The sequence below is a fragment of the Myotis brandtii genome, unplaced genomic scaffold, assembly GCF_000412655.1.
Source record: "Myotis brandtii unplaced genomic scaffold, ASM41265v1 scaffold670, whole genome shotgun sequence".
NCBI classification, from domain to species: domain Eukaryota; kingdom Metazoa; phylum Chordata; class Mammalia; order Chiroptera; family Vespertilionidae; genus Myotis; species Myotis brandtii.
In genome coordinates, this window is record NW_005370611.1 from 411,287 (window position 1) to 432,444 (window position 21,158).

Consider the following 21,158-nt stretch of genomic DNA (forward strand, 5'->3'; position numbering starts at 1 on the left):
AAGGAAGGACCCCGCCTGTGGCTGGCAGCTGGGGAAAGGAGGCCCTGGCTGGCAGCCGGAAGGCCCCCATCAGCCCTGATCGCCAGCCAGGCCTAGGGACCCTACCCATGCATGAATTTTGTGCCCCTGGCCTCTAGTCCAGTAATAAAAACAAAAAAAAAGCTATAACTATATATAACAATATGATGAATCTTATAAGGATAATGTGAAATTTTAAAAAGCAAAGCACAAAAGAATACATGGGGCATGATTCTATGTAATAAAGGTCAAACTGGGGAAATTTTAATTGTATTGCTTAAGGTGATAAACTATAAAGAAAAACGAGGAATTGCCATGGCTGGTGTTTCTCAGTGATTGGCGCGTCAGCCTGCGTATCGAAGAGTCATGGGCAGATTCCTGGTGAAGGACACATACCTGGACAGGAGTTTGAATCCCCTGCCCCCCCAACCCCTGTGACAACCAGTCCAAGTGTCTCTCTCTCTTTCTCCCTCCCTTCCACTCTCTCTAAAAATCAATGGAAAAAATATCCTCGGGTGAGTTTTAACAGAAACAAAACAAGTTTTTTAAAAAGTGGTCGCACCTTTATATTAATAAATTGTACCTTTATTCCCTACTTTCATAATGTAAGTGTTTTAAAATAAAGACCAAAGGAAAACAAGTACAAGCCTATATTTTCCAGTGTGATCTCAAGTATACAGATTCTGTGTTCATGGAGTGGGAGAGAGGGGGTGTGTGGGAGGGTGGATCAACTATCACTTTCTCTGGTTAACAAAATATAAAGGAATTTATATTGTCTTCCTTATACATTTTGTATTTTTCAAAATTTTTAATAATTAGCAAGTATTACTTTGATAATAAGAATACAAGCAAAACCACCAACTGCCCAGTTCTGGCTCTTCAAGTTATATCTCTGCACAGAGTACAAGGGAAGAGACATTTCTCTCCTCCCCGCCAGAGAGAAATAGGGAGGGAGGAAGGGACACACAATTGCAATCAAAACAAGGAACCGCCACAGGGCTGGTCATCTGTGCCAGCGATAAAGCCTTCAGGGGCTCAGCTGATGGAAACCAGTAAAGATACTTCCTAGATAACCCCAGAACTCAGATATCTCTGCCTGCCCTCTCTTTCAAGGCCTGGACAATGAGCCAACAGCTGTGTAAGAAGAAAGAAGTATTATTTGATTCAATAATAACTATCACTTTTTAACTCATTATTGTCATAATATCACATTGGGACATTATATGCATTAATCCAATCATAATTGTTCACAAAAAAACTGTAAGGTGAATATATATTTCACACTGATATTTTACACCTTATTTTACTGATATTCCAGGGCTTGAAAGAGGTGGAATGACTTGCCCAGATGTCTGAATCCAAAGTCAGTGACTTTTATACACTCCACCACAATTTACATGTATTTGTGTATATGTTGTAAAGTTTTCTCATTTTTAACAGAAACAAAAAAAGTTTTTTAAAAAGTGGTCGTACCTTTATATTAATAAATTGTACCTTTATTCCCTACTTTCATAATGTAAGTGTTTTAAAATAAAGACCAAAGGAAAACAAGTACAAGCCTATATTTTCCAGTGTGATCTCAAGTATACAGATTCTGTGTTCATGGAGTGGGAGAGAGGGGGTGTGTGGGAGGGTGGATCAACTATCACTTTCTCTGGTTAACAAAATATAAAGGAATTTATATTGTCTTCCTTATACATTTTGTATTTTTCAAAATTTTTAATAATTAGCAAGTATTACTCTGATAATAAGAATACAAGCAAAACCACCAACTGCCCAGTTCTGGCTCTTCAAGTTATATCTCTGCACAGAGTACAAGGGAAGAGACATTTCTCTCCTCCCCGCCAGAGAGAAATAGGGAGGGAGGAAGGGACACACAATTGCAATCAAAACAAGGAACCGCCACAGGGCTGGTCATCTGTGCCAGCGATAAAGCCTTCAGGGGCTCAGCTGATGGAAACCAGTAAAGATACTTCCTAGATAACCCCAGAACTCAGATATCTCTGCCTGCCCTCTCTTTCAAGGCCTGGACAATGAGCCAACAGCTGTGTAAGAAGAAAGAAGTATTATTTGATTCAATAATAACTATCACTTTTTAACTCATTATTGTCATAATATCACATTGGGACATTATATGCATTAATCCAATCATAATTGTTCACAAAAAAACTGTAAGGTGAATATATATTTCACACTGATATTTTACACCTTATTTTACTGATATTCCAGGGCTTGAAAGAGGTGGAATGACTTGCCCAGATGTCTGAATCCAAAGTCAGTGACTTTTATACACTCCACCACAATTTACATGTATTTGTGTATATGTTGTAAAGTTTTCTCATCTATTGTTTTACACTCCCAACAATCTGTGTAAAATAGTTCAGAGTAGCTGTGTGATTTGCCCAACGACATGCAGCTAGTGAGAAGCTATATTCTTTGATGTTAATTCATTTCTTTTTTTCTTGGGGGAAAATTTTTTTTCCTATGCCCCGACTAAATGCCAATGCTCCTATGTCCTCCCATACATGCAGTTTTTACATTTAGGTAACACACCTAGTTATTACCTCCTGCAAGAAGGACAGAAATGTTAAATATGATATAGAAGTAAAAAAAAAAAAGTTAACCCCCTTAATAACATGGAGTGAGCAGTCAGATGCAATCCAGACATGGCTTTCTCATCACCCCCCACCCTTTGTTTTTGCAAGAGATAAGGTTAAGATAGAAGACAGGTTTCATATTCTGGGGCGTTTTGGTTGTAACTATCGGGTGATTTGCTTATCAACCTCAGCTCCCAGTTTTCCAGGATCGCCCTCTGGTTTTCACTCTGCCCTAAGGGCGTTAACCTTTCAGCTGCTTACAGGAGTGAACATTCCAGGACCATTGCCAGCCCACCTCAGTCTCCCCACCCCTCGAGCCTCCTAAGGCTCCCCGGGAGTGAAGGCTTTCTCAACCCTGCCTTGGAAGGTGGGTCATTTCTTTGGCAGAAGGAGAGGGCAGTGGAATTTCCTTTGAGACGGGCTGGGTATGCAAAATGCAAGGAGGAGGAGGAGGAAGCGGAGAAGAGAGTGAGTCAGAGGAGAAAAGCTGCAGGGCTTGGCTAGCAGCAAGCCTCTAAAGCAGTGGGGAAGCTTAAGCCAGTAACAAGGTAAGAACAGTTTTTTCTGTATACACCTCCAAAGCAGGGCCCTTATCCCAGGGCCACAGGAGTGGGTACCAGGTCACGGGGACAGCTAAACTGGGAGTTCAGTGACAACGTAACGGGAGGGCGGCTGACAAAGACTCACCTGGAGAATCACCCAGAGAAAACGCAAGCTCCTGCCAGTAGCTCCTCCATCCACATGGCTCCATCCCTAAGAGGGTCTGAAAGAGCCTAGAATGCCAGCAGGGCTGTTTTGATGTGTATTTTGTAGCCAGTCCCCTGAAGCATCTAACTTGTTCAGATCCTGCTTCGGAAGTCAAGTCTCTGTACCTCCTGCGGCTTCGCTGTGCAGGTGCTGGGGAGTGGCAGACCAGAGGTGCAGGGAGCTGCAGGTTTCCCCTAACTTAGGTGAAGGGTAGTGTGATAATTGAACATTCTGGGACCTGGAACCTAAAAGACCTGGGTTCTGGTTCTGGCAAGGCATTTTCACCACTGAATCAATTCATCAAAGTTCAGTTTATTTATTGTAAAAAAATGGGGACGTGGATCACCACTGTCCCATACAGTCGTACCTCAGAGACATTTTGGGCTCTGTTCCAGATCACAGCAATCAAGAGTCTCATAATAAAGCAAGCTGTAATCTTTTTACTGGTGGAGGTCTTGCCTTAGATTTTAAAAAAATGCAGCATCTGTCCCTGGCTGGTGTTGATAAGAGGTTAGAGCATTGGTCCATGCACTTATCATAGGTTTGATTCCAAGTCAAGAGCACATACCTAGATTGCAGGTTGGATCCTAGCTCAGGTCCCAGAGTCGAGGAATGTACGGGGTGGGGGGGGGGGGGGGAAGACACAAACAATCCATGTGTCTCACATAGATGTATCTCTCTCTCCCCCCTCCCTCGCTCTCTTTCTCTCTCTCTCTCTCTCCCTCCCTCCCTCCCTCCGTTTCACTCTCTCTAAAAATTGATGAGGAGGATTAAGAACAACAATAAAAAAACATAGTATTTGTGACGTGCAATAAAGCAAAGTGCAATAAAATGGTGTGTCTATACTAGTATATCTCATTGGATTAGTGTTATGTCTGTGGCTAAAAGAGCTTTCAAAGTTGTGGAGCGCCATTAGCATGGAAAATAAGACTAAGTTATGAGACCAGCACATCAGCCAAGGTAGAAGAGATCTCTATCTTGTACAGCCTTGGACAAGTCTGGAACTTCTAACTAGAATTGAAATACTTTATATGTGCAAAATAAAAATATCTGGCCTCCGTCTTCCTTACTAACCAGGTCAATGAGGGCACTTTAAGCAGTAAAAATGCTTTACAAATGTTCGTTCACTCATTCATTCATTCAACAGATGTTTCTTGAGCACCTTCTATGTCCCAGGCACTGTTGTTGGCACTAGAGACATAGCAATGGCCAGGACCCAGGTCCCGTCTTCCTGGTCCTTTCAGTCTAGTTACAGTCTGTTACCATATGGACACCCTGTGCTCCTCCTGTGCTGGGTGCTTATCTCCACAGCTTTCCCAGGCCTACAGCTGTATGTGTGGGTGTTGGTTTCCTCAACCCAGCTCTGCTCTATTTGTTCTCTCTCTTCTCTATTTGTGCACATATCTTCTGCCATCTATAATTCCTGGTTGTAGAGGCATAATCTCACTGGGGAATCTAAGTTAGGAATGTGCCAGGGGCTGGAATACAGGACTCAAAAATTGATGTCTGTCTGTTTTTCTCTCCGATTTATTTTGTTTCTAAAAGGCTACATGGTACCGGTTTGGGGGACATCTATAATTCAGCCCTCTGTAATCAGGCTGCTCAATGGGGTCGCCAATCTGGTGCCTCACGGTCCCTGTGCCTGACATAGGCGCCACCCCTGTGTCAAGATCCTAAAGTTCTCATGACTCTTCAATGATGGGGTGTCCTTTGTGTGCCAAGATGATAACACTTGCCCATCACTGAGGCAACATGTTTTTAAATTATTTTTTTAGAGGGGGGGCAGTGATGATGGGATATGCTGAGGGTTTCTTCTTCTTTTACTAACAGAGCTGGTTACGGCAAGGGAAGTGATCTGAGTACTCTGTTGCTCTGCAAGGGGGCTTTGATTTCTTATTAATAAATGTTTCTTAACAGAATGTTCATTTCCCCCTAGTTTTAATTAATACATGCTCAGTGTAGTAACTATGTTTTTGGAGTGAGGTTAACTGTGCCATATTGGATTGAACCTATGCCTCTGATGTATGTATTAGTATCTTGCTTCATGCAATTAAGACATTATTGGTTCTGTGCTCTATACTCAATGGACTCACCTAAATTTTAGTAACTGGTACTAAAGAGACATTCGTGTACATTTTAGAAAAGGACAAGTTTCTGTCTCTGATGCATCTTGTTCAGTTATCTGCTTTGTAGTAACTGCTTCTTCCCACAGTCGACTATTTATTTATTCAACAAGTATTTATTGAACCCTAATCACTTGTAAGTTTTATGTATCTGTAAATAACGTGAGACATAAACTTTACCCTTAAGTTACAACCACCAGCGGGGAGACATTCCTCTACAGCTGTTTACTATAGAGTGAGAGGTGGATGCTAATGGAAAGTTTGGGGAACAACTAAATCTTAGAGGAAGGGAGATAACTTTCAGGGAGAAAGCAGCTATGTGGGCAATCTTGAGGGAGGAGTAGTCTTGCAAATGTCTCCGGGCTTCTAAACAACAGGGCAAGTTGGGAAGAACTGAAAGTAAAGTCTGGAGCCTATGGCACCAAAAGGAGGGGAGTAACCCAAAGATCAGATCATGAAGGACCCTGAGTACAAGACTTGGGGATTTTGATGTAATACTGTATGGGTTAGAAAGTGTGGGGGAGGAAAAATAATTTTTCCTTCTACACTTTTAAATTCTGGCTGAACTAATAATCAAATTAACATGAGGGAGATTAACAGGAGAAAATGACCACATTTTCATAGGGGGTTCCAAAAGAGTACCAGGCCCAAAGACAGATCGGGCAGTTAAGGCTTATACGCCACCTTGAGCTAAGGAGAAGGGAGCTGGAGGGGTTGTGGTTAGGACTTCAAAAGGCAGGAAGGTAATTCACATAAAGATGGAAAAACAAACAAGTGCTGGCCAGGATGTGCAGAAAAGGGAGCACTAGTACACTGCTGGTGGGAATGCAGACTGATGCAGCCACTATGAAAGACAGTATGGAGTTTCCTCAAAAAATAAAAAATGGAACTTCCATTTGACCCAGTAAGCACTAGTACACTGCTGGTGGGAATGCAGACTGATGTAGCCACTATGAAAGACAGTATGGAGTTTCTTCAAAAAATAAAAAATGGAACTTCCATTTGACCCAGTGATCCCACTTCTGGGAATATATCTCAAGAAATCAGAAACACCAATCAGAAAGAATATATGCACCACTATGTTCATAGCAGCGTTATTTACAATAGCTAAGATTTGGAAATAGCCCAAGTGCCCATCAGTAGATGAATGGATAAAAAAGCTGTGGGACATTTACACTAATGGAATGCTATGCAGCTATAAAAAAGAGGGCTCTCTTACCCTTTGGGACAGCATGGATGGACCTGGAAAATATTATGCTAAGTGAAATAAGCCAGTCTGAGAAAGACAAATACCACATGATCTCACTTATTTGTGGACTCTAATGAGCAGAATGAATTGACCAACAAAATAAGACCCAAAGCATGGAGGTATGGAACAGACTGACATACCTCTATGTGGGGTTGGGGGGACCAGAAGAGACAAACCAAAGAACTTACATACTTACATGCATAGCCCATGGACACGGGCAATAGGGTAGTGAAGACCTGGGGGGTGAAATGGTGAGGGTGGGTAGGGGCTGGGAGGAAGGTGAGAAAGGGGGGGAATGAGAGATATCTGTAATACTATCGACAATAAAAAATATATTTTAAAAAATAAAACTAAATAAAAGGAATGAAATCCTGACAACATGTATGAACCGTGAGAACATTATGCTAAGCAAATAAGCCAGTTGAAAAAAGACAAATACAGTTGACCCTTGAAATGGAATTGAACTGCACAGGTCCAATTATACGCATGGGTGTGTCTTTTTTTTAAAATAAATACGTACAGCACTATAAAAAAAAAGATGTAAAAGCAAACATTTAGTACAGAAATGTTTGCTGGGACATCTTTAACAATGGGACACAGAGAGGACTTTGATCATACTTAGTTTATAGCAAACTACAGCTGTCAATAAGAGGCTCCCGGCCTGAAGCAGGTCTTCTAGCTGAATGATTTTATTCAATTAGGGCAAAGGCTAAAAGTTCTTTCTGAGTCTCTGTTTCTTAAAAAAAAATAACCAACTTAAAATAATCAAGATTCCAAAAGGCATAATTTGGGGTGGTAAACTCTGCTTCCTCCCAAAACTTGTTGAAGAATTTTAAGGAGGGGAGTGACCGGTTTGCACGTTAAAAAGGTAGTTTGGGGCAGCAGTGGCTGATGTGGAGAGCTGAGGAACAGAAGAGAGAGGCTACTAGTACTTACTGGCAAAGCCAGGCTAGAGATGAGCAGATTTAGGATTCGGACAACAGGGAGGGCGGGATTCGAGCATGCAATTGAACAGGCAGAAAAGAACACTTGGGAAGGTGGAGCAGGGACTCTGAGATGGAGGCAGGTCACAGACTTCCTAAAAATGCTTTTTAACGTCAAGGACTACAGAGGAGATGAGTGCAGAACAATCGGGAAAAGGTAGGTTAGAAGAGATTGCCGGTTCCCTTTTCTTCCGGAGCCATATCACCTCGCTTCTCCCAGGGTCTTAAGAATATCCTTCTCGCCTGGCCAGGTGGCTCAGTGGGTTGGAGCGTCGTCAGTACACCAAAAGGCTGAGGGTTCAACTCCTGGTCAGGGCACATCCCCAGGTTGCGGGTTGATCCTGGTCAGGGTGCGTACTGGAGGCAACTGACCAATGTTTCTCTCTCACATCAATGTTTCTCTCTGTCCCCCTTCCTCTCTCTCTCAAATCTATAAAAAAAACACATATCCCCGGGTTAAAGAAAAAAGAATGTCCATCTCTACCACTTATTACAGTCTCTGCAGAGATGAGCTTTGCCCAAGATGCACCTTAAAGCATTCCCTAGCAGTTCTGGTCAGCCCGTCATGTTGCCTAGATCTAGGATGTCCCTCGATCCCAGAGATAAAAGATGGAACTCACTTGACAAAAGCATACTTTCTTTCTGGCCAGGGAGAGTGCCCATGGGAAAAACAAACAAACAGAGAAAGAAGTCAAAGGGTTTCCATGGGAATTCCTGAGAAGCAAGAACGACTAACTTCTGAGGACAACTGGGGACAGAGTCAGAAGGCCCTGCTCAGGACACCGAGCTGGCTCAAAGCTGGGATTATGGGGAGGAAAGGGGTAACTTGAAACGTTTACTTGTCTAATCCCAAGGAAAGGTTAGCTTTTTCCTGAGTTGATGACAGGCCCTGCTTATAAAATTCTATCCGTTTCCTTATAACTGTGCACAGGTCAAGTTCTTCTCTTCTTCACTTTCCTCTCTTGTGCTCCATTGTTTCAAACTTTTCCTCATGCTCACATGGCCTTTGGGAGAACATCTCTTGCTAAAGTTACCTCTTGAGTCTTTGAGGGGTAGGAGCATTACCAATAATGGCCTAGTGTCTAATCATTTCCACTTGGGCTCAATTTGAAAAGAACTAGGAGCACACCTTCACTGTTCCTGTTCTAACCGTAAGGGCCAAGACAGGGATTACCACTCATTGGCATTTCCCTCACACATAGCAAAGCACTTTTTGGCCACCAAGGAGAGGTGATCCTCGCTGGCTCCTTTTGGCACACAGGGAGGAAACGCATTGTTGTAATGAATGATAGAGAGGGGTTTCTGTGCCACCGACACACAAGGTTTGGCTTGGGTCATTGCACACTTCCCAGAAGGTTCAGGGGACTTCCATGGGAAGCCCATGAACTGGCCAAGAATGCTCTACTATAAACTCCAAATGTCACCTCTGTGGCTGCCCAATTCTTCCTCTGAACTCCATTCCCTAGAATCTCTGGAACTCAGGACCTACAGCATGGTTTGTGACCAGTATGAAGGCTTTAGGAGCAATAGATATCAAAGATACTTACATCAGTACTCTTTGACTTAGCAATTCTGTTGCTGGGGAATTAGCTTACATACATGAGTAATGATGTGTGAATACAAAGGTCATTATTGAGGCTTTTGAAATGGCAAATACCCAAAAGTCCATCAATGAGGAAACTGGTTAAATAAATTGTGGTATATCCACACAGTAGTATTCTATTCTATTCTAGTGGTAAAAAAGAATGAGGAAACACTTTACATATGGCCATAAAAGCTCTCCAAGACATACTGTTAAGCTAAAAAAGTGAGGTGTAGCGAGGGTGGATTAACTTGCTACTTTTTGCATTATAAAGAAGGAAAAATGAAGAACACATATACATTTGAATTTTCTTATGTATTAAAAAAAAAGCAACTGAAAGGACTTAATAAATGAACTCAGTTGCTATCTGGGAGCAAGTTTAGAAATGGGCAGATGGAGGACAGTGTTAGTAGACTTTTCTCTGACAGTGATGACAAAACACCAGCTAATAGGTAAATATTAGCTGTTAGTAAATAGAGAAGAGGTTACTGCTTCAGAAACAGATCAACGTTTTAGGTGTTCTTTCCCCCAGGACAATACTGTGGCCTCTTTAAAAAGTATGTCTTTACCTGTGTTTACAAATAGCTCTAGAAGTTTGCTAATTTATGACCAGGCCTCCTCCACAGACACAGCTCCTTGTCACAGGATTTCCCCTTGCCTACCGTGCAGTATGTGACAGACCGAGTGACAGGCAAGCTGTGGGCTGGCAAGTATCCCCTTAGTTCCTTTCGGCCTGCAGAATCTTAGGAAGTCTTCTTTTAAATTCTGAATCTGTGGGTTTAATGTCCATGATAATGATACTTTTTTTGTATACTGGTGTGTGTGTTTTATTTGATTGTGGGGTTTTTTAAATTTTTCAATTACAGTTGACATTCAGTATGATTTTATTTTTGTTTCAGGTGTACAGCATAGTGCTTTGACATTTATATAATTCATGAAGTGATCCCCCAATATTTAATGATATTTTTAAAAACAATTTGAACCATGTGACTATTACCTAGTAAAAACTTTTTTTTAAATTGTGATAAGACCTGTCACCAGGAAAATAGCAACCCTGAATCCAGCTCCAGTTACTGTCTAGAAATATATTTTCTCTTCTTTATTAAAGCTTGAAGGAAGAACTTCTGGGTTATATAGTGATATGCAAATTAGCACCTTGCTACTATTAATATTTTATCCTTTGTGAAATAGGCTATTTTAGCTCTTTTTTAAAATTTTGATTTTTAGAGAGATAGGAAGGGAGAGGGAGAGGGAAAGAGAAACATCAATGTAGAGCAGAAGGTCAATTGGCTACCTCCTGCACACCCCGCACCGGGAATCAAGCTTGCATCCCTGGCATGCACCCTGACTGGGAATCAAACTAGCAACCTTTTGGTGCATGGAATGACACCCAACCAACCGAGTCACACCAGCCAAGGCTATCTTATCTCTTAATAGTTAGTAAGTCACTCAAAATGATCCAGAATCATCTTAACCCCTGAAGAGGGTTAAGATCTCCCTTGGAATAGTATTCTAACATGACGCTGAGAACCATGGTCTTTTCACACAAAGCGAGCCCTGACTGTGACAGGAGTAGCTCAGGATTGTATGAGCCTTACAGAGAATCACAAAGTGAAATTCGCTTCTCTAAATATTTAACACTAGAGGCCTAGTGCACGAAATTCATGCACTCGGGCCAGGGGGGGAGGGGATCCCTCAGCCCAGCCTGTGCCCTCTCGTATTCTGGGAGCCCTCAGGGGATGTCCCACAGAAGCAGGCCTAAGCTGTCAGTTGGGCATCTTTAGTGCTGCCACAGAGACGGGAGAGGCTCCTGCCACCACTGCTGAGCCTGGCTTCTGGCTCAGCGGTGCTCACCCTATGGGAGCGCACTGACCACCAGGGGGCAGCTCCTGCATTGAGCATCTGCCCCCTGGTGGTCAGTGTGCGTCATAGTAACCGGTCATTCCACCGTTTGGTCAATTTGCATATTACCCTTTTATTATATAGGATCTAACAACTAGCAAATCAATCTAATATACTTATTCTGTCAGACAAAATTAGTTTACTGTTACCTACCAGAACATTTTTTAAATAATAAATATCTTAAATTCTTGATGAGATAGCATTCCCTAGGGTTGTCCAGCACACAACATGCCCAACCATACTGGGCAGCCCTGAGTAGGTTGTGTCAAGTGGCCCAGCATCCCCCAAGTGGCAGCAAGTCCCTAACAGGCCACAGTATCATGACTGCAGCTCAGGTTGGCTCGCCACACTTTATAGAGTTGGCTATAAAGAGACAATTCTACCTAAATAGCTTCAGATAATTTATTACCTACACATAATGTGAGGTCAGCACTGGGTCAGCTCCCATGTTCCTAGTCCCATAGGATGAGACAAAACCAGGGGGACCACGTGACACTGAGGAGATAACTCCAAACTAAAGCCAAGCAGCTTTGTAGCTTGCAGCCATAACCTTCAGTGGACTGAGAGCACTGTGCTTCATTGAGATAAAGAAAGAGAATGTGGCAATCTCAAGAAAAGAGGGTGGCCTCAAGGTAGTTCTTCATAAGCCAGCTTATCTCCCTTAGTTTCTGAAGGAATCTTAGGGCTTTCAACCATAATTTGGGCCAGACTGCAGTTAAGCTTTGCCTAGTGGCCTGAGTGAAGACGTGCATGTCACCAGGGTGCTAGGGTGGAGCTGTTCCCCTACAATGATGAAATATGGCAGAGTTTAGAAATTTTTGATAGCACAAAGGACAAGAAAGACAAGGAGAGAGAAGGTAAAGAGCCTAAAATAAATAGAGCTTATTGACACACAGATTGCAAGAGACAGGAATTGATTCTGAGGAGGATCTGTGCAATTGGTTGCAAGAAGGCTCCAGCTCTCTGCATTGTTCACTGGTGGGGGCCGGGGAGAAGGTGGCTTTGGCTGAGGAGGGAAGAGAAGGCAGACACCAAAACAACAGCCCATCACAGCCCCTCTGCTTGTTCCTTAAAGGTCTTCCACTTCAGCACGATGGTACTGCCCCCCAAAATGAGGCCACTGCTGTTGTTCCTGGTTTCCCAGATGGCCATCTTCATTCTATACATCCATTTGTACAACCACAACTTCAACTCCCTGTCTACGAGGGAGGAGCCCAAGCCCATGCATGTACTGGTCCTGTCTTCCTGGCGCTCTGGCTCTTCTTTTGTGGGACAGCTTTTTGGACAGCACCCGGATGTCTTCTACCTGATGGAGCCTGCCTGGCACGTCTGGATGACCTTCACACAAAGCACCTCCAGGAACTTGCATATGGCGGTGCGGGACCTGATACGGTCCATCTTTCTGTGTGACATGAGCGTCTTTGATGCCTACATGAAACCGGGTCCCCGAATACAGTCCAGCCTGTTCCAGTGGGAAACCAGCCGGGCTCTGTGTTCCCCGCCTGCCTGCAACGCCTTCCCACGGGATACCATCATATCGAGGGCTCACTGCAAGACCCTATGCAGCAAACAGCCCTTTGAGATGGTGGAGAAGGCCTGCCGCAACTACAGCCACGTGGTGCTCAAGGAGGTGCGCTTCTTCAACCTGCAGGTGCTCTACCCGCTGCTGAGGGACCCTTCCCTCAATCTGCACATCGTGCACCTGGTTCGGGACCCCCGGGCGGTGTTCCGTTCCAGAGAACACACCACAAATGAACTCATGATTGACAGCCAAATTGTGATGCGACAGGAGCAGCAGAAACTCAAGGAGGACGACAAACCCTACTATGTGATGCAGGTTATCTGTCAAAGCCAGCTGGGGATCTATAAGGCTGCTCAGACCTTGCCCAAAGCCCTCAAGCAGCGCTACCTGCTCATGCGCTATGAGGACGTGGTCCAGGACCCCCTGGCCCAGACTGCCCGAATGTATGAATATGCAGGGTTAAAATTCTTGCCACACCTCCAGGCCTGGGTGCACAATATCACTCGAGGCAAGGGCACGGGTAGCCACTCCTTCAAAACGGATTCCAGGGATGGCCTCAGTATCTCTCAGGCCTGGCGCCAGTCCTTGCCTTATGAAAAGGTTTCTCGACTTCAGAAAGTCTGTGGTGATACCATGAACTTGCTGGGCTACCACCTTGTCAGATCTGAGCAAGAGCAGAGAAACCTGTCGCTGGGTCTTCTGTCTACTTGGACCCCTTGAGGAGGTTCTGTCCCCATTGGCACCAGCCTCAGCCACGTTAACTGAAGGCTGCTTATGTCTGATCCTTGCTTATTCTCTGCTGGTATGTACACGTGAGCACAAGCTGTGCCCAGACATGCTCAAGCCAAGAAAGCTTTATAGCTCTATTCAGGTCTAGAAAAGAGACTCAGTAACTGTGTGTGTGTGTTTAGCACATTCCACCACTGGAGAAGGAATACTGCCATCTCTCCTTAGCCTTCCTATCTGTGTATACCTCAGAGACTTCGTGGCTGGGGTCCTATTTGGTACCACACAGTATCAGTGGAGTAAATCCATTAACTTCTCTGTCCATATCCTGCCCGATGGGAAAGGGGAGAGACAGGAAATGGGTCTTCCAGTAAAGAGCCCATCAGTCCATTCCACAGGGATGTGAACTCTGAGCTCTCAGAGTTCCCAGTGGATTCAAAAAGGGGGTGAGGAACAGGATTGGACACTTACCCATGAGGTTGGACATCAGTTATCCATTATTCGTTATCACAAATAAAAAACAAAATCTCTGCACAACAGAGCAAGCTCTTAAGTTTATGGGGTGGCTGGGCCTGATTTCCATGTCATTTCTCCTCAGTGTTTTCCTAATACATAGAAGATTTTGACCTGGGAAGCTACCATTTGTTAACATTAAAATTCCAAAATAAGATTCTGTTTGGAATGTCCACTTTATGTTTTCTAATTTTCTTCATAGTAAATGCTCCTTAGAGGATCCCAACCTAAGAGCATAATCATCTCCATAGATATTTTTTCTCTTGTTATTATCTACCAGAGGCTCGGTGCACAACATCCATGCACTGTCGGGGGAGGGTGTCCCTCAGCCCAGCCTGTGCCCTCTCACAGTCGGGACCCCTCGGGGGATGTCTGCCTTCCAGCTTAGCAGGAGCAGGCCTAAGCTGGCTGTTGGACATCCCCCGAGGGGTCCTTAGCACTGCCACGGAGGCGGGAGAAGCTCCTGCCACTGCCGCTGGGCTCGCCAGCTGTGAGCCCGGCTTCTAGCTGAGCACCACTCCCCCTATGGGAGCGCACTGACCACCAGGGGGCGGCTCTTGCATTCAGCGTCTTACCCCTGGTGGTCAGGGTGCATCATAACAATCTGTCATTCCGCCATTCAGTCAATTTGCATATTAGCCTTTTATTATATAGGATCACCCACACATAGAAAAGTTTCCAAGATGTCCAGTGTCAGATGATAAACTAAGTCTAAACTGATCAATACTAATTGATACATTGCCCTCTTAAGAATTTGTAGAAAGTAGACAACCAGCAACCAAGCCCTTTCTTTCTTGTGTGAGGCATAAGTTGTAATGATACCTTATGCATCACCCTAGAGCAGTGGTTCTCAACCTTCCTAATGCCGCGACCCTTTAATACAGTTCCTCATGTTGTGGTGACCCCCAACCATAAAATTATTTTCGTTGCTACCTCATAACTGTAATTTTGCTACTGTTATGAATCATAATGTAAATATCTGACATGCAGGATGTATTTTCATTGTTACAAATTGAACATAATTAAAGCATAGTGATTAATCACAAAAACAATATGTAATTATATATGTGTTTTCCGATGGTCTTAGGCGACCCCTGTGAAAGGGTCGTTCGACCCCCAAAGGGGTCTCGACCCACAAGTTGAGAACCGCTGCTCTAGAGTCTGGGCAAGGAGTTTTTTAAATCTGATCCCTCAGCCAGAGGACCTCAGTCTCAGTATGACTGGTGATACTGAGCCCTTCCTGGTCACCTCTCCTAACAAGAAAAGTTGTTTCTCTCAGTCTTTGCAACATTCCCCAGATCGAGCTGTGTGTCAGAATCATCAGTTAAAAATGCATTTTGCTGGAATTGGAATCTCCCAGGACAGGGGATGGGATTATATAAAATAAGTGACCAGGTGACTCTTTCATGGCCAGCCTGGCAATGGGCACCAGCACTGTTGGCCTTCTTGCTCCAAGACAGGTGACTTTTCATGGCATGCCAAGTGTCTATTCCACTTACTCCTGATATTGCTGCTGTCCTCAGGTTGGAAGGCATTGGAAGAAGGTCTAAATCTATCTGGGAACTCCATGGACCTCTGAGTCCTAACTTTTAAAATATTTCATTTTGTCCAAACTTGAAAAGTAACATCATTTCATCTTTCCTTATGTTTCTACATGCTTAAGTAGCTACCTCTGCCAGCTGTGTCTTTGAAGCTAATTTATATGGGGCTTTAAAGGAGTGAATTTATTCTAACATCCAAATCCAAGCCACTCTAGACACACCTCAAGAGCCTAGGATCTTCCAGGCAAAGGTTCTTGCTTCCACAAACATAAGACAGTGTAGCTGTAGCATAAAGCCATGCTATATAACATCTTTAAAAATCGGACCCAGTGTTGAGCAAGACTTAGTGAGCACTTAGTCTCCTGTTCATGTGCTCAGGTGGCTGACAGTGGAATTCAGTGATGAAGGTGGCAGTACACCAATTGTGGTATATGGGGAGTTTGAGGAGCTGAGAACCTGTGACGAGCCTAGAAGATGGTGTTCTGCTAAACATCCTTCCTAATTTGGAGACATCTGTTCCATCCCTAAATCCAAGCAACAGAAAGGCATCTGTTTGCCTCCTCAGCCTATGTAGCTGCAGGGGATCTGAGGGTGTTTAAACACAGATGAGGGGGCATTTTATCTAAATTTCTCAGGGCTAGTATGCAGGTTTGGGGAATGAGCTCTCTCGTGTCTAGATCAAACAAAGTGGACTGAACTGCCTTATTTCAGGTCAGCAATTGATGTTTTCACAAAAACCATACTGGGCACCTACCCTAAGCCCTCCACTTTGGGGAGAGAAAAGAGTCAAAACATTTTAGATAGTTTTTTGGAGGGTGAGAAAGAGATCATTTTGAAACAAAGGGGCTTAGACTGACTGTCATTTAACTGTGTTACTAGATGGCTTCATTATCCATATAATGAGAACAATTGCTAAGTTTTTAGTAAATGTTAATTAAAACTATCCTTTTCAACTTATGAATAGTAGTTATGGAGAGAGATGGGAAGGTTGAATCAACTTCTGATTATTTTTGTGCAAAAGTCTTCTATTATATTGTCTGTAACATGTTTCTCAAAAAATAGTTTATAGCCTTGGCCAGCTGGCTCCATTGTTGGAGTGTTGTCCTCTATACCAAAAGGTTTTGGGCTTGATTCCTGGTCAATACCTAGGTTGTGGGTTCGATCCCCAGTCAGGCACATATGGGAGGCAATGTTTCTCACATCAATGTTTCTCTCTCTCTCCCTCCCTCCCTCTTTCTAAAAGTCAATAAACATATCATCAGGTGTGGATTAAAAATTTTTTAAATACAGTTTATAATTTACTATGTGATTTAAACCCAAGCTAAATATAAATTAATTTTACAGACTATGTACATTATCATGACTTCTATTAATTACTTTCACAGACCAGCAAAGCAAAATTTAAAATGAATATATGTGAGTGACAAAGGCCAGATAACAATAAATCTCTGATAGACATTAGTTTAGGATTCCCAATAACCTGTCGAGGGTTTTGCCCCTCTTCTGCACAAATGTTCCCGGTCATTAAGAGAAAGGTTACTTTTTAAATGCAGTATTGAGGGAAAAGTAATGATAAATAACCAGAGTAAGGAGATTTGAATATAGCATTTCCATTAAAGGGTTCTTCATTAATTTCATACATTAAATGGGCATCTACTATATGCCAAGGTATGTCCTAGGTGCTATGGACACAGCAGCAAACCACAGGCAAAGCCCCTCTTTTCATGCAGCTAATATTTCAGTTGGGGAGTGGCACAACAAGCAATAAATATATGATCATATGTATTACAAGTAGTAGATTAGGATAAGGAGCTAGGGGTGAAGGGCAGTAATGTTATAAAGATGGTGATAAGGAACGTTATTACTGAGGAAGTGATATTTGAGCACAGACTCTTGTGCAACAGACATCTGGAGCAAAGTGCCCCATTAAATGCCAATGTCAATATGGACGGAAACAATAAGGGTCTAGTGAGAACCTGTCATGTGCTCGGTGCCATGCTGAATTTGTACAGAATGAAGAAGTACAGATGTTATAGGAAGGACAGTATGACAGGAGGGTTATGTGCTCATGAGCACATGGGCTCTGGAACTATGCTGCCCACGTGACTCTTATTACCAGCTGGGTGAGCTCAGGCAAGTCCCTTAACATCTCCATGTCTCAGATCCTTCAGCTGTAGAGTGGGTACAATAATGGCAGTACAGAGCGCACTTAGCAAGTGTCTGGCACACACGCAGGCACTCCCTACATGTCAGCTGTGAATATCATGCTAACACCTGGTCTTGGCTCTCAAGGACTGTCTTCCATCATTTCTGGTAACATCCTCATTAAGGTGATGCTTAACAGTAGATCACGAGCCCTTTATGGCATTGCTGATCATACTGATAGTGATTAGGAGATGATAGCTTCCTGATCTTCTAGTTTCTCTTCAGCAGAAGTTCTAACTGGAGGCGATCCCTTCCCCCTCCCTCCCCCACAACTCCCCCCCCTGCCCCAAGGGACATTTGGTAATGTCTGGAGACATTTTTGGTTGTCACAACTTGGGGCTGGGGGTAGCAGTGTTCCTGGCACCTAGTGAGGAGCCAGGAATGCTGCTAAACCTCCCTCCATGTATAGAAAAGCTCCCTCCCCCACAAAGAATGCTCTGGTCCACAATGTCAATAGTGCAGTTGTTGAGAAACCCTACTTTAATCAGAGAATAATACATGAAGGATGAAGAGCTGACGATTCAAATAGATTTCTCTTCCATCCTCATTCAATCACATTCAATCTCACTCAAATAGCACACTACCAGCCAAGTGTCCTGACTGGGGAGATGCCACAGCCAGGGCTCTTTTGGTCCCCACTCAAGTCATCTCAAAGAGAGTGGCAGAGTAGACATTATAAAAATACAGAGCAGGCTGATCGGCGTGGCTCAGTGGTTGAGTGTTGAACCAGGAGGTCATGGTTCGACAGCCGGTCAGAACACATGCCCGGGTTGCGGGCTGGATCCCCAGAAGTGGGTGTGCAGGAGGCAGCCGATCAATGATTCTCTCTCATTGTTGATATTTCTGTCTCTCTCTCCCTTCCCCTTCCTCTCTGAAATCAATATATATATATTTAAAAAGAATGAGGTACATTTCAGGAGAACATTTGGGATTCATTGATTGCATCCCAAATCAATGTGATTTAAATGGCTAACTACAGATCAAGTAAATGTGCTAAATGAAAGGAATAAAGGCTCCTGTAAAGATAAGGTGAATGGAGGAAACTCTTGATTATCTAACCCATCATAAACCAAACTATGATACCTTAACATATGCGCCACACACACACACACACACACACACACACACACAGCATTCTGGATGCAACTAAGCTTGAAAAAGTTGGCCATTCTAAATTTAACTGGGTTAAGACCTTCAGAACTTCAAATATGTTCATGTGCATATTAAGAATAGAATATAAAGCAGTGCTCCCAAACTTCTTGGACTAACAACTTTTTTATCAATATACCTAGTAACATCTGTTAGGAGAATGTTTTGAAAAAGTCCGGTTTGAGAAATGCTGAATTGTTTCCAGCAATCATAACCCCAAAGGCCCCAACATTGATTTCTCCTAGCTTTCTCCCAAGCCCAAGCGGGCAAACGTCGAATGGAGAAAATCACACAAAGGCAGCTTACTTTACAAGGAGTTTATGATCACCTACATCAGTTTATGATCACTTCAACAGTCATCTGCAAACCCTTCCCCCTCTCCACAAGAACCTTCCCCAACCATCTTCTGACCACATACCTTCCCCTCCTTCCCAGAGAGAAGAAAAGCCATCAGACATGGACTTCTCAGCTCTTCAATGCAAGCATCTAAACCTCCCTTACCATTCTGTCTTCCTTCTATTTTGTGCTACCATATTGATGTTGTTCTATCTCCTGTTTAAGGCCAGTTTCCCCATCAGAGCTTTGGATTACATCCCCTCTCACCTTTTCAAGAACTACACATTTTTATTATTCACTCCCTCTCTTCTGAACTCAACTTCTCTCCAAAGGCCTCCTCTCGCATTTTAACTTACTCAATTCTCTTTCTTCTTGGGGGAAAAAAACCCCACCTCTCTGTCACCCCCATATCCTTATCCAACTAATAGCCTCTCTCTCATCACCTTCGCAGCCCAACTGCTCTGAAGAGTCGTCTCTATTCATTAGCTTTGTTTCCTCACCTTCTACTTCCTCCTCAACCCACTCCACTCTGGATTCTGCCCTCTTTTCAAACAGCTCTAACTAACAGTAAAAATTAAATTTCATATTGCTCATTCACTCAGTGGTCATTTGCTAACTTTCATTTCACCTAAACCCAACCATGTACACATCTGGAACCTACGTCATGCTTCTCCCATCTGGAATACCCTATTCTGTCCCACTCCAATTTCTCTGGCTTGTTTTTTTCTGACCATTCAGTTCTCAATGAAAACACCTCCTCTGGGAGTTTTGGGTTTTTTTTTCTGGTTTTATTCTTAAGCCTCTCTTGAGTGCCACTGTACAGGCTTTCTACTATCATAAAAACGATCAGCTATAATAAACCCCTCCCATATACATATTCTTTGAGCTCTTTGAGGGCAGACACTGTCTTATTCTCTCTGGTATAACCAATGCCGAGCACGATTTCTAGCACATAGTAGGCACTCAATAAATACTTGTTTAATGAGTTTAACTTGATCTCATCTGTATTATTTGTAAAGGTCTCATTCGTTATGTAACAGACAAAAGGTCAATCACAGAATCTTCTATTATGAGAAACACAGTGACATGTTTAAAGATTAAAATAAGAAAGAACTGACATTTAAAAGTTTCCTGTTTAAAAGAAGGGAAGTTGAATCTTAAAGCCAACAGCTCAGAAGTGCTGGGCCGAGTGGGGTGGCAGGTGGCAAGGGGGAATAAAGTAGGGATTCAAAAATTAAGTTGACTTATATTTCTAACAGTGATATTACCATGGCAAGAGACACTGCAAATTATGCTGGATTTCTGAAGAGCTGCATGTGTTCACAGGGTACAGCATATGAACTATTTAAGTGCCACCTGGAAGCATTTGGCAAATATTTGCTTACTGATTGCCTTCCAATTGGTTTTTAGCCAAATTTCCAAGCAGAGTGTTTCCGGCTTGCCTCTCCACCATCATGTTGGCAAAGTATGGTTAAAGGAATGGCTTGAGGGAATAGAGTCATCTTTGATTCTTCTTTTCTTTCACTTTTCACATCCTATTCATCAGCAATTCCTATCAGTTTGACTTCCAAAATACACCCTGAATCAGACCGCCTCTCATCATCTCCAATGCTACAATGTGCACCCAAGCCAACCTCAACTATCACCGGAACTACTGACAGAGCCTCCTGATTGCTCTATTGTCTCTTCTTGCCCTGTCCTTATAGCTCACCTTCCACTAACTAACTAACCACAGTGACCTATCTAAAGGGTAATTAGAGGTCAACCCTCTGCCTACAGTCCTCCAGTAAATAGCCCAGGTGACTGTCAACTGGAGACTGGATAAACGAATTGGTGAATTCCTACCATGTAATACCATTCAGCAATAAAAGGAATGAACTGATTCCTCCAACATGGATGCCTCTCAAAAGCATTAGGGTAAGTAAAAGTTTAACAGGGAAGAGTTTATACTGCATGATTTCTTTT

The 21,158-nt window shown here is 43.2% G+C and overlaps 2 protein-coding genes across 3 annotated transcripts in view; one reads left to right on the forward strand and one right to left on the reverse strand.

The window, feature by feature from the left end:
- Positions 1–21,158, reverse strand: part of ZNF19 (zinc finger protein 19) — a 55,653-nt gene that overhangs the window by 25,989 nt on the left and 8,506 nt on the right. The gene's annotated exons all lie outside the window — the stretch shown is intronic.
- On the forward strand, positions 3,094–14,108 carry CHST4 (carbohydrate (N-acetylglucosamine 6-O) sulfotransferase 4). The gene is made up of 2 exons (XM_005881213.2): positions 3,094–3,163; positions 12,277–14,108. The coding sequence occupies exon 2, from the start codon at positions 12,295–12,297 to the stop codon at positions 13,441–13,443; it is 1,149 nt and encodes a 382-aa protein (XP_005881275.1). The 5' UTR covers positions 3,094–3,163; positions 12,277–12,294; the 3' UTR covers positions 13,444–14,108.

Coding starts and splice junctions, on each gene's coding strand:
- CHST4 (XM_005881213.2), top strand. CDS start 12,295: ATGGTACTGCCCCCCAAAATGAGGCCACTGCTGTTGTTCCTGGTTTCC.